Source organism: Nematolebias whitei, chromosome 7 (assembly GCF_014905685.2).
Source record: "Nematolebias whitei isolate Nwh7 chromosome 7, NemWhi1, whole genome shotgun sequence".
Taxonomy (NCBI): domain Eukaryota; kingdom Metazoa; phylum Chordata; class Actinopteri; order Cyprinodontiformes; family Rivulidae; genus Nematolebias; species Nematolebias whitei.
This window is the reverse complement of record NC_056504.1, coordinates 33,494,400-33,506,840: the sequence shown is the minus strand read 5'-3', so window position 1 is coordinate 33,506,840 and position 12,441 is coordinate 33,494,400. Positions and strand designations below refer to the sequence as shown.

At 39.5% G+C, this 12,441-nt stretch overlaps 1 protein-coding gene across 1 annotated transcript in view; it reads left to right on the top strand.

Moving 5' to 3' along the window:
• Positions 1-12,441, top strand: part of LOC119412411 (calcium/calmodulin-dependent 3',5'-cyclic nucleotide phosphodiesterase 1B-like) — a 22,516-nt gene extending 10,075 nt beyond the window's left edge. Inside the window, exons 9-15 of the mRNA XM_037679412.1 lie at positions 1,514-1,639; positions 4,874-4,975; positions 5,156-5,276; positions 10,993-11,074; positions 11,287-11,404; positions 11,733-11,869; positions 12,196-12,441. Coding sequence (XP_037535340.1) covers positions 1,514-1,639; positions 4,874-4,975; positions 5,156-5,276; positions 10,993-11,074; positions 11,287-11,404; positions 11,733-11,869; positions 12,196-12,293 — 784 coding nt within the window. The 3' untranslated portion in view covers positions 12,294-12,441. The remainder of the gene's footprint in view (positions 1-1,513; positions 1,640-4,873; positions 4,976-5,155; positions 5,277-10,992; positions 11,075-11,286; positions 11,405-11,732; positions 11,870-12,195) is intronic.

Sequence of the window (12,441 nt, the reverse complement as noted above, 5' to 3'; positions counted from 1 at the left end):
ATATATATATATATATTCTCATATAAGCAGGTTTTAAAATGTCTGTTTTAAAACAATCTAGTAAGAGAGTATGAGTGGATTTTATTTTTTAGGCTTTTTTGCAAATTTGGGAAGAGGGTGAGAACACTGAAGCAAACACATCTTTATAAAAGGAAAACAGATATTTTTTAGATTGTCCAACATGGCCTCCTGACACCCATCATCATCATTATCATCATAATTTTTCTTTATTTCAGGAATAAAACACAAAAATATCAGCCCGTAATGAAAGAACATGACACCAATGACGCATCAATTATGTAATCTTAATCCAACCAAACTACCGTACAGCTGCTAAATATAATATATTTTATATGAATGGATCTAGAGATGCTGTTGTGCTTTTCTTTTTAAAAATAAGCACCGACAAGTAGAGTATTTTTAATAACAATAATAATAATAAATAAATAATTTTACTAATCATTATTATTTAATTTAAGTGGTTCAAGTGTTTTCAAGTTAACTTTGTCCTTTTCATCGTTTGAAGTGTTTAAAAAAATGATAGATTTAACTGCAAAGTTTGGCAAGAGGCTATAAAACACTTTAATATTCCTCTTTTTATTACAAATATTCACATCCTAATAAAATACATCAAATGGCTGAAATGTTTTAATTACCTCATTGTCATGAGTTAAGCTTCTGAAAACTAAAAGTTATTGCTACTAATGTTGGTTTAATGATTAAAGCCTCAATAGCTATCAAAACATTATATTGACATTGTTTAAAATTTGAATTGAAATGCTTCTAACATATTTTCTATGTCATTAAAGATTGTTTTGGGGTTAATTTATCAAATTATTCAGGGTTTTTTCAAATTGTGTTATAAGATAAACAAGTTCCTTGCCATTGTTTACAACTACATTTGGGAATCAGTAGTTTTTAATATTTCGACAGCTCATTTGCATGTGTTTTGCTTTAAAGCTCAATTTTTTTCACCGAAAAATTGCTTTAATTCTGTTGGTTCTTGCTCTTACAGCTATTAATTGTAGTTTAATTTTAAAATTAAAAAGGAATAAAACTAGAGTTATATACTTAATGATTTATACATTTGCCAAAGTTATCCCCAGACTTTGTTTACATCCTGACATTATTTTACCAATTCAACAGCTGTCATGCACTGAGACTGTTCCAAGTGTACTTATCAATATTTGAATGTAAACAAACAACTCGTGATTGTTGACAACAAAACATGAATCTGCTGATTTTGCATATTTATTGCAAATCATGCAGTAGACTTTTAGTAGTGAAGATTTGTAATCGACAATTACTTTTATCATAGACGATACATATACAAAAAAAAAGTACACTTTGACTGCTATTATGGCTTTAAATTATTCCCTGAGATCTTGAGTTTTGTTTCATTTTGAAAACCACCACCTTTAACAATCATTTGCCTATTAAACTGCACTTTAATGGCATGTCTGTTTAACAGTCTTGCACAATTATTATCTATTTTTCTGTGTCTGTCTTTCAGGTCTGAGTTTGCAATGATCTATAATGACCGGTCTGTTCAAGAAAGTCATCATGTAAGTGCAGCATTTCGCCTGCTGCAGAACGACCAGGTCAACCTCTTCACAAATTTGACACGAGAAGAATGGATGTGAGACTACTTTTTTGTTCATCTGAATATTTTTGCCTAATTCACATTAATTTAGATTATAATCTGAGATTTTTATCATCAGAAAAAATGATAAAAAATCTGTAATGATCAAAATTTACAGCAAGAAATATCTACTAACTCTTTCTTTTCTTCCTGTTTTAATGTTTTTTTTATTCTAATTAAATGAAATATAGAGTTTTTATTTTTTCCATTAGAGAAATAACAATCAATTCAAAATCTGTCTGAAATATAAACAGAAAAAATGGTCTGACCAAAAACAAATTTCTTACCTGACTCTATTTTACAAGTTGGGAAAAGAATACTCTGTTATGGAAAAGACAGAAAGAAGATGAACCTTTCTCCATCATTAGACTAGAGTGACATGAGATGTCAGCTCAGTGTGACGCATTTCAAAACTGGAGCACTTTCACTGGAATAATCCTTCACAGCTGAATGACAAGTTCCCAGTTGCTCTCTTATTACTTTACAGAAATTTGCTCCAAAAATAAAAACAGGATTTATCGTGAACAAAACTTTGTTGTGAAACACACAAAAAATAAAATAATTAGTTATCGCAAAGATAGGCAAAGTCTTGAAAAAAAAACTAATGTAGACAATACTCTTGAAGAAGGCATCAATACATCAAGAAGGTGAAACATTTTAGACAAACTCAAACACAAAGTGGTGCAAAGTCAAGACAAAAAAAAACTGAAAATCAAAACAGGACATGGAGAAAACCAAGGAACACATCAACCAGTTACAGCACAAAGATCTGGCAGTGAACAAATAAAATCCTGACATATTTTTCACTGTGAAATTACCAAACACAAGGAACAGGTGTCAGGGGCAAAGAAGGGGAAGAAAAAAAGTTCAGTTCAGTTTATTAATGTAGCACCAAGTCACAACAGAAGTCGTCTCAGGGCACTGAACAGAAACATGTATATATATAAATAATAAGTTAACAAAAACATTCATAAAAAATAATAATTTAACATTTTTTATGTGAGGAGCAGACTGCTTTGAATTTAACTCCATCACAGAACTCTCATCTTGAGCAAGCATGAAGGCGACAGTGGGAAGGAAAAACTCCCTCATGAGGAAGAAACTTTTAGCAGAACCAGGGTCAGGACAAGCATCCATCTGCTTCGACCAGCTGAGTTTGGTAGGAACAGATGCACAATGGCAGGTCAAGAATCACATGTTAATATACTGTAGAAATAGTATCAAATGAAAACAATTCAATTTTAACAATTAATTTAAGGAAATGGGGTCAATTTGTCCTCTAGTAGTCTAAGCTTAAGACAGCATGACAAGCCAACTCTGTAGGATTTATCAAAAAGGAAAGTCTTAAGCCCGGTCTTAAAACTGGACAATGTGTCAGCCTCATGGACAGAAACTGGAAGTTAGTTTCATAAGAGAGGAGCCTGATAACTGAAAGATCTTCCTCCCCTTGTGCTTTTGGAAACTCTAGGAACCTCAAGTAAACCTGCAGTCTGAGAGCGAAGTGCTCTGTTAGGAAAATATGGAACAATAAGATCTGCAATATAACATGGAGCTAGGTTTTTGAGAACTTTGTAGGTTAGAAGTACGATTTTGAAAAGCTAAAACTGGAGAGATATGATCTCTCCTACTGACTGTAGTTAAGACTCTGGCAGCAGCATTTTAGTTCAACTGAAGACTTTTTAAAGTTTTTGTACACCCAGATAATAAACCATTGCAATAGTCCATTCTAGACATGGCCAGTGCATGAACCAGTTTTTCTGCATCGTTTTTATATAAGATGCTTCTAACTTTAGTGATATTACGCAGGTGGAAGAAAAGTTTTAAATGTGGGGGTTAAAAGACATGTCCTGATCAAAAATAACACCAAGATTTTTAACATTATAGCTGGAGGCCAGATTAATGTCATCCAAGGAAGGCGAATTACAAAACAAAACAGAAAACAAAACATAAGTGAAGAAGAACTAGTACTATAAAATAAAACGAGAAGTAAAATGTGTCAAACAGAGCAAATGCATCATCTAGAAAACTAAACTTAAAATCTGAAACTGACACAAATCAGAAATATGCAGCAACAATAACAAACTCTCTCTGGTCATTGATACTGTTATCGGTATCGTGTTATCTATCAGTCTCAAGGATTTGTACTCTTAAAAATACTCCGATATTTCAAACCGATACCACTTTTATACTTGATGATGTCATTCTTATAAATATATACATGTATATCTTTACCCGCTTCTTCCTTGTCAGGTTGTGAGGGTCACTGGTGCTCATAGAGACAAACAAGACAACTATCCACACTCTCACTCACACTTAGGGACAATTTAGAGGTATCAGTTAGCAATTTTACCAAATAAAAATCAAAAATAGGCAGTCGTATTCTATAAATTTTACGTTTTATTATCTAGCTCATGTTTATAGTTTTAATATACATTATGAATACATTACCTCTTGAGAAAAACTATTAATTGTATTAATCTATTTTTAAACTATGAATCAATTAAAGGGTTATGTTACATCTCTTCATCAACCAGCAGGTAAATAATAAATAAATCTCATTTGGGTGGAATAAGTGAGTTTGTCAGATGTTTTGCATGCATGGTTAACATCTGGATTCAGCTCAGTTCATGGTGACAGCTAACTGGCTTTGACCAACTCAAAAATGGCTTCATTTTTTTCAGTTATTGAGATAAATATTTTGTAGTAGTAGTAGTAGTAGTAGTTTATTGTGATCCCCATGATAATCTTTGAGTGCTAACTCATATCTGGCATGAAAGATGGTGGGTGATATGTATTTTTCCAAAGAATGTTGAGGCTTTTATTAGAAAATGTTATGAACGATTGACAGGGTTGGTAATGATTTTGATGTGTTCTTGTGAAACAGTTGGAGCTTATTTATTCGTATTATATATTACTATTTGTATAATTTATATATTTACCATAAATAGTTAGCTCATTAATGGAGGCATCTCTTGCATATATCACCAATCACAGCATGATATGCACTGCGGTACTCTGCAGCTATCATCACAGATAAACACAGCCGTATACCTTAATGGACTTCTTTTAGCAGTCAGGGTTACCATGGGAACAGGAAAACCCATCAGGAAAACGAGAAAAGGTTACAACCTCATTGGCTCCTCCTGCCCGTCAGATTTACTTTATAATTTTCCCTGCCATCATTCCAGGTCAGCTGGTAAACTGCAAGTCCTTGTGTGTGTTCGTTCACAGGGAGCTGCGATCACTTGTTATAGAGATGGTGTTGGCCACCGACATGTCCTCCCACCTACTCCAGGTCAAAGCCATAAAATCCTGTCTAAAACAGCAGGAACGGTAAATGAACACGCTGCTCTTCACACTGCGGTGCAAAATTCATAAGGCAATAATGAATGTTGGAAGCTGACTGAAATATTCTGCACAAAAATAAACAGCCTGATTCTTGCAGTGAATGCTTTTCACTGGAGGCCCAAGAGCACAAATAAAATAAGATGTGTGTTGTGCTTCCTCCATCAGGATTGATAAGCCTAAAGCCCTGTCTCTGTTACTGCACACGGCTGACATCAGCCATCCATCCAAACCCTGGGCGCTGCACTCTCGCTGGACCAAATCCCTAATGGAAGAGTTTTTCAGGCAGGTAGGAATCTGAACTGACCTGAACCATAACTGGGAGTTTTTCCTCTTTTATTTTATTGTTTTCTCTTTCTAATTTCAGCTCCTACAATTAGATTTTTGCTCCGTAGGTAATTTAATTTGCAACAGATAAGTTTTGCAGCATTTATCTTGGATAAAGAATTGGTTTAGTGATTTGGGAAAATAGTTTGTCTATTGTCAAGAAAATTTAATAAAATGTTTTTCCACTCTCATGACTGTGCAGCAGAGAGTTTAAGAATTTCAAGTACCATAGAGGGACATAACATCCCTGACTGTCTCATGACAGTATGTCTGTGAAGCCCTTGTCAGGGTTTTAAGAACACACATAGTTTTTATTGTTTCTTCAGTGTTCTCCTGTTTGTGGAGCTGCGTCAACAAACAGCTACATAAGTTTTGACTCTTTTGCTATGATCTGCAAAATAAACGACAGTGTGTTCATTTCTGAGCAACGTACCTCAGCGAGTTCTAACATTTCATCTTTCTTCTGTTGATTTGTGTTCTACACTTAAAAGACAAGTTTAATGTTTTATAAATTGAGTTAAACACACAAAGACTCAGCTGGAACACAGAGCTCAGTGTCAGTATCATAAAGCTTGGTCTTAATCTCCTTAAATCTTTCTAGTTGTGCACATTTTACCACATACATTTGAAATTAAAGTATTGTTTTTTCGCCCAACCCAGATAAGATAAAATACAGTAAATAGAACTTCATTGATCCCAAAGGAAATTGTTCTGCCAGAGTTTCAATACAAAGGAACACAGTATATAAAAATACCAACAATTATGTTCTAAAACAGGTCAGGTAGAGCAGGTCTTATGGAGTTTATTGTGGTGCAGGATTAATTTTATTGTCCAATGTGCAGAAAGGGGGGGGGGGGGGGTTGAAAAGTTTGATAGCCACATGGAGGAAGGACTTCCTGTGGCGTTCTGTGGAGCACCTCGGTGTCTCAGTCTACGACTGAAGGTGCTGTGGTAAGAGTCCTGTGTGTCATGCAGGGGTTGTGACGTGTTGTTCAGGATCTGGAGCAGTTTCCTCAGCATCCTCTGCTCAGACACCTCTGTCAGAGACTGCAGGTCCACTCCCAGAACTGAACCAGCTCTCTTGATGAGTTTATCGAGTCTGCTGATCTTCCTGTAGTCCACCTTTAGCTCTTTCGTTTTTCCAGCGTTGAGTTGCAGGTGGTTCTGTCCATACCACTCCACAAACTGTCTACCACACCTCTGTATTCAGCTTCCTGCTCACCAGTGATGCAGCCCACAATGGCAGAGTCATCCGAGAACTTCTGCAGATGGCAGGATTGTGAGTTGTACCTGAGGTCTGAGGTGTAGAGGGTGAATAGAAACGGCAAGAGGACTGTCCCCTGAGGAGACCCTGTGCTGCTCAGTATGGTGTCCGATGTGATGTTCTGCAGCCTCACATACTGTCGCCGACCTGTGAGGTAGTCTCTGATCCAGGTGAGTCATTCACCTGCATGTCCAGGAGCTTACTGCAGAGTAGAGCAGGTCTTATAGTGTTAAAAGCACTGGAAAAGTCAAAGAACATGACTCTTGCAATGTTTCCTGCCCAGTCCAGGTACATGTAGGCTCTGTGCAGCAGGTAGATGATGGTGTCATCAACTCCAATGCATGGCTGGTATGCAAACTGTAGGGGGTGCAGGTATGATTCCACCACTGATCTAACGTGCTTCAGGACCAGCCTCTCCAGCGACTTCATGGCATGTGTTGTCAAGGCCACAGGTCTGTAGTCACTGTGCGAGTTTGGTTGGTTGTTTTTCAGCACCGGTACCAGGCATGTTGTTTTCCACAAAGCAGGGACCACCCTCATGCTCAGGCTCAAGTGAAAAAGTGCTGAAAAACATCACACAGCTGAGCCGCACATCATTTCAAGAGTTTGGGGCTTAATCCATCTGGACCTGCAGACTTGCCTGGACATAGACAGCTGAGCTCCATCCTCATGGCCTCCCTGCTGATGGTGATTGGATATATGCTGGTATCTTCTGTGGAACCTTGAAGTATTTATATCTAAGCATGACTGATGAGTGCTGATAACTCAAAAGCACAGTAAACTAGCCCAACAGAGAGTGAGAATCTTCAAAAGGTTTTATCCCCTGTGAGATTCAATATAAACAACGTCACAGGTCTGAAGCAAAGACGTTCAAAGGGTTTTATTTGAGGAGTTTACCGTGCGGCACTTCCGTACTCTGACAAAGTCTGTGCAGTAATTTGATTCTTATCTGGAAAACGCCACCAGAGAATAAGCAGAGCATCATATAAAGTACACAGTTTAGTGACAGCGTGATGCAGTCATAAAGTTTCTGCAATATTAACGCAAAGCAACAAACTTTTTTTATTATTATTTTTTTATCTTAGGAAACAGAAATTTAAAAAGAAAAATTATAAACAAAAAGAAAAAAATGGACATTGAGTCTGAGTGGACCATGTTTCGTGCCTCTATTGTCGAGGCGGCTTACCAGAGCTGCGGCCGCAAGGTTGTCGGTGCCTGTCGCGGCGGCAACCCTCGAAGCCGATGGTGGACACCGTCGGTGAGGGATGCTGTCAGGCTGAAGAAGGAGTCCTATCGGGCCTTTTTGGCCTGTGGGACCCCGGAAGCAGCTGATGGGTACCGGCAGTCCAAGCGACATGCGGCTCGGGTGGTTGCTGAGGCAAAAACTTGGGCATGGGAGGAGTTCGGAGAGGCCATGGAGAACGACTTCCGCACGGCTTCGAGACGATTCTGGTCCACCATCCGGCGTTTCAGGGGGGGAAAGCGGTACGCCACCAACACTGTTTATAGTGGGAGTGGTGTGCTGCTGACCTCAACTCGGGATGTTGTGGGTCGGTGCGCGGAATACTTTGAAGACCTCCTCAATCCCACCGGCACGTCTTCCACTGAGGAAGCGGAGCCTGGGGACTCTGGGTCGGGCCCTCCAATCTCTGGTGCTGAGGTCACCGAGGTGGTTAAAAAGCTCCTCGGTGGTAGGGCCCCAGGGGTGGATGAGATTCGCCCGGAGTTCCTTAAGGCTCTGGATGTTGTAGGGTTGTGTTGGCTTACGCAACTCTGCAATATTGCGTGGACATCGGGGGAAGTTCCCCTGGATTGGCAGACCGGGGTGGTGGTCCCCCTATTCAAAAAGGGGGACCGTAGAGTGTGTTCCAACTACAGGGGAATCACGCTCTTAAGCCTCCCTGGTAAGGTCTATTCGGGGGTTCTGGAGAGGAGGGTCCGTCGGATAGTCGAACCTCGGATTCAGGAGGAACAGTGCAGTTTTCGTCCTGGCCGTGGAACACTGGACCAGCTCTACACTCTCAGCAGGGTCCTGGAGGGTGCGTGGGAGTTTGCCCAACCAGTCTACATGTGCTTTGTGGACTTGGAGAAGGCGTTCGACCGCGTCCCTCGGGGGGCCCTGTGGGGGTACTCTGGGAGTATGGGGTACTGGGCCCTTTGATACGGGCTGTTAGGTCCCTGTATGACCGGTGTCAGAGCCTAGTCCGCATTGCCGGCAGTAAGTCGGGCTTGTTCCCGGTGAGAGTTGGACTCCGCCAAGGTTGCCCTTTGTCACCGATTCTGTTCATAACTTTTATGGACAGAATTTCTAGGCGCAGCCAAGGTGTTGAGGGGATCCGTTTTGGTGGCCTTAGGATTGCGTCTCTGCTTTTTGCAGATGATGTGGTCTTATTGGCTTCATCAGATCGTGATCTACAGCTTTCGCTGGAGCGGTTCGCAGCCGAATGCGATGCGGCCGGGATGAAGATCAGTCCCTCCAAATCCGAGGCCATGGTCTTGAGCCGGAAAAGGGTAGAGTGCCCTCTCCGGGTCAGGGAGGAGGTCCTACCCCAAGTGGAGGAGTTCAAGTATCTTGGGGTCTTGTTCACGAATGAGGGAAAAATGGAGCATGAGATCGATAGGCGGATAGGTGCAGCGTCTGCAGTGAAGCGGGCGCTGTACAGGTCTGTCGTGGTGAAGAGAGAGCTGAGTCAAAAGGCGAAGCTCTCAATTTACCGATCGATCTACGTTCCCACCCTCATCTATGGTCACGAGCTTTGGGTTGTGACTGAAAGAATGAGATCTCGGATACAAGCGGCCAAAATGAGTTTTCTCCGCAGGGTGTCTGGGCTCTCCCTTAGAGACAGGGTGAGAAGCTCGATCATCCGGGAGGGACTCAGAGTAGAGCCGCTGCTTCTCCATGTTGAGAGGAGCCAGTTGAGGTGGCTTGGGCATCTGTTTAGGATGCCTTCTGGACGCCTCCCTGGTGAGGTGTTCCGGACACGTCCCACCGGAAGGAGGCCCAGAGGAAGACCCAGGACACGCTGGAGGGACTATGTTTCTCGGCTGGCCTGGGAACGCCTCGGGATTCCCCCGGAAGAGCTGGCCCAAGTGGCTGGGGAGAGGGAAGTCTGGGCCTCCCTACTTAGGCTGCTACCCCCGCGACCCGACCCCGGATAAGCGGAAGAAAATGGATGGATGGATGGATGGATGAAAAAAATGAACTTTGATCAAATAAAGTCAGATTTGGAAACTAATAATATAAATAAATATGTAATAAAAACATAATACATAAAGCATAACTCTGCAAAAGCCTGGTGTTGTAAAAAATACAGACTAAATATTTTTTTTGTTTTTTGTCGGGAAATTATGAAAAGGCCAAAAATTAGCTAGTGATGCCAACTGGACTGAGAGGAGCTTCTCAAAAAATTAAAATACCGTGAAAAAGTTGGGACTTTTTTCTGTCAAACATTTCAGAATGTGAAATTCATAGAGATTCATTAGAGTGAAAAACTTCAAGCTTTATTTCTTGTGATATTGATGACCTAAATCCAATTTTTTAGGCTATAAGTTGTAGATACTTATAATGCAGTGATGAAGTACAATATTATTTACTAAAGAAATAGGTTTATAAAAGCTTATTGTGCTTACAAGGTAGTAGCTTAGTCTCAAATGTTTAATATAACAACTCTAGATGAAATATATAGGTGAACAGATTTGACTCACTATTTGGCAAGAAACTGGTCGGTTTTGTCTCTCTGTCGTCCTTAATTAATGCATAATAAGCAGTTATTAATGATTTATAAAGTGTTTATAGAGGAATTAATAATGTATCTATAAACTATTTATTAGCATCTATAAGGGAAGCCTTATTGTAAAGTGGTACCAAAACAATCTAACAAAGTTAAGTCATGTCCTCTGGACAATTTCTTTCAGTTGAAATGTTTTGTCTTTCATCCAAAAGACTTCTTCAGTCCAAGGAGCCACAACAAACTCAGTCCTATAAGTAGCATACTCGCATAGTGGACCAACCAGCGTGATGGTGATAAGATGGTTTCTGGAGTCCACCCTCTCCACCGTCGACTCCTCTGAGGCAGAAATCCATCGAAGTCTTTTGGATGAAAGACGAAACATTTCAACACGAAGAACTAATCCAGAGTACAAGAAATATAGCTTTCTGAAATGTTTGACAAAAATATAATTTTTGCATGACGTTTTAATGTCTTTAGATGCACCAGTAAATATAAAATCATGCTTTTCCCACTCCGATTATCTCTGAGTTCACTTAAACCAAAGAAATGTTGGACAGTTTCTGTGAAAACAAGATGTGGAAATTTCCCTCTAAAATAGCTGCACGTTTGAGAGTTAAGTTATTTTCAGAAGTTGTGTGGGATGCCATTGTATTTTTTGTTCTTTGTCTTTCTATCTTTGTGAGGGCGATAGAGAGGCAGAGCTCGGCCTTCCCTTCTCTCCGCTGTGCGATCGAAAAAGCACCCTAGTAGCTGAATCCCAGATTGGTATGTTTCAAAACACAAGTTCTTTTTATTTCACTTATTGTTTTTTCCATCTTCTAAAGTATTCGTTGAAGCAGGAGTTATCTCTCTCTTTCTTTCTAAATCAACAAGACTGTCAGATTTATAATAACTTTTTTACAGTTATTAATGTATCATCTGCTTTGTATTAACATTTGACAGCTCTCACAATGACACAGTGATGCTTGATCTTGCAGGTTTCATAGACTTCATCGTGTATCCCACATTCTCTCTGTTGACGGACATGGCAGAAAAAATTGTTATTCCTTTGGTGGAAGAGAATCCAGGTCCCCCAGACCCCTGCAACAGACACAGGTATATAAAAGTAAAACACTTTAAAATGAATTTTGAGCCTTTGAAACTAGAGGGCTTATGTCTTTTTTGAACAGTTATTGCAGCATTTCTAGTAATGCTGGAATTGTATACATTATTTATACCATTATTGTTTCTGTTGAGAGTTTTGTTATTATGTATAAAATAATATAACCATACCTTATGAATCTTGCTATACCTGTTTGCAGACATTTGGTATAAAAGTTGAAAATTTAATCAGTTTTTTATTAAAGGCACCGCAAAGAAAGGTCAATATCTTTGAGGCTCAGTTTGAGGGGAACAAACAGATGGGACTGTTATTTGTTCACAGTAATCTTTGGAAGGAGAGCTCCAGAGGTCTGCAGTGGAGTCTGGCACACATCACAGCCGAACTGGTGAGCTTCCGCTCCACTTGGACACGACACACTGAAGACAACAAGCTCAAATGGAAAGAAACTGGATCAAATGGTGCGGTTTGGTTTATATTTGTCTATGTTGTGAATCCACTTTATAAAAGTGTAATGATGCAATTTTAGGTATTTTAAATTTAAGGAATTGTAATGTATTTCTGCAAATTATGCAAAAATTCATAGTTTTGTATAATTAATAGTTTAACAAACTCCAGTAAAACATGAGTGATTGGGAGCCAGTTTGCCTATGAACGTCCATCTCACTGATTTGATCTGCTGTATAAATTCATTTCAGCGTGATCTTCTTCTGGGATTACTAGATATTGTTTTTCTGTGATCTTATCAAATTCTCCAGTGACTTTCACAATCTTCTTCCTTCTCCAGGATTTTCTGACCCCAGTGTTACAAAAGAACAAAGATCCAGTAAAGAAGAGTTGTCAGAGAAATCCCTTCAAGACTCCACAGCAGATAAAAGCCTGTAGATGGGACTTTTTTGATATAGTCTTGTTTTGTTGAATATTCACAAAGTTCAGCTGAGGGTAAAAATAATTCACATTTTGTAAGAAAGGGATAGTGGAGAAAAAATTGAGGTGGAACTAAAGGTCAGAGTCATCTTCCAAAGGTAAGATG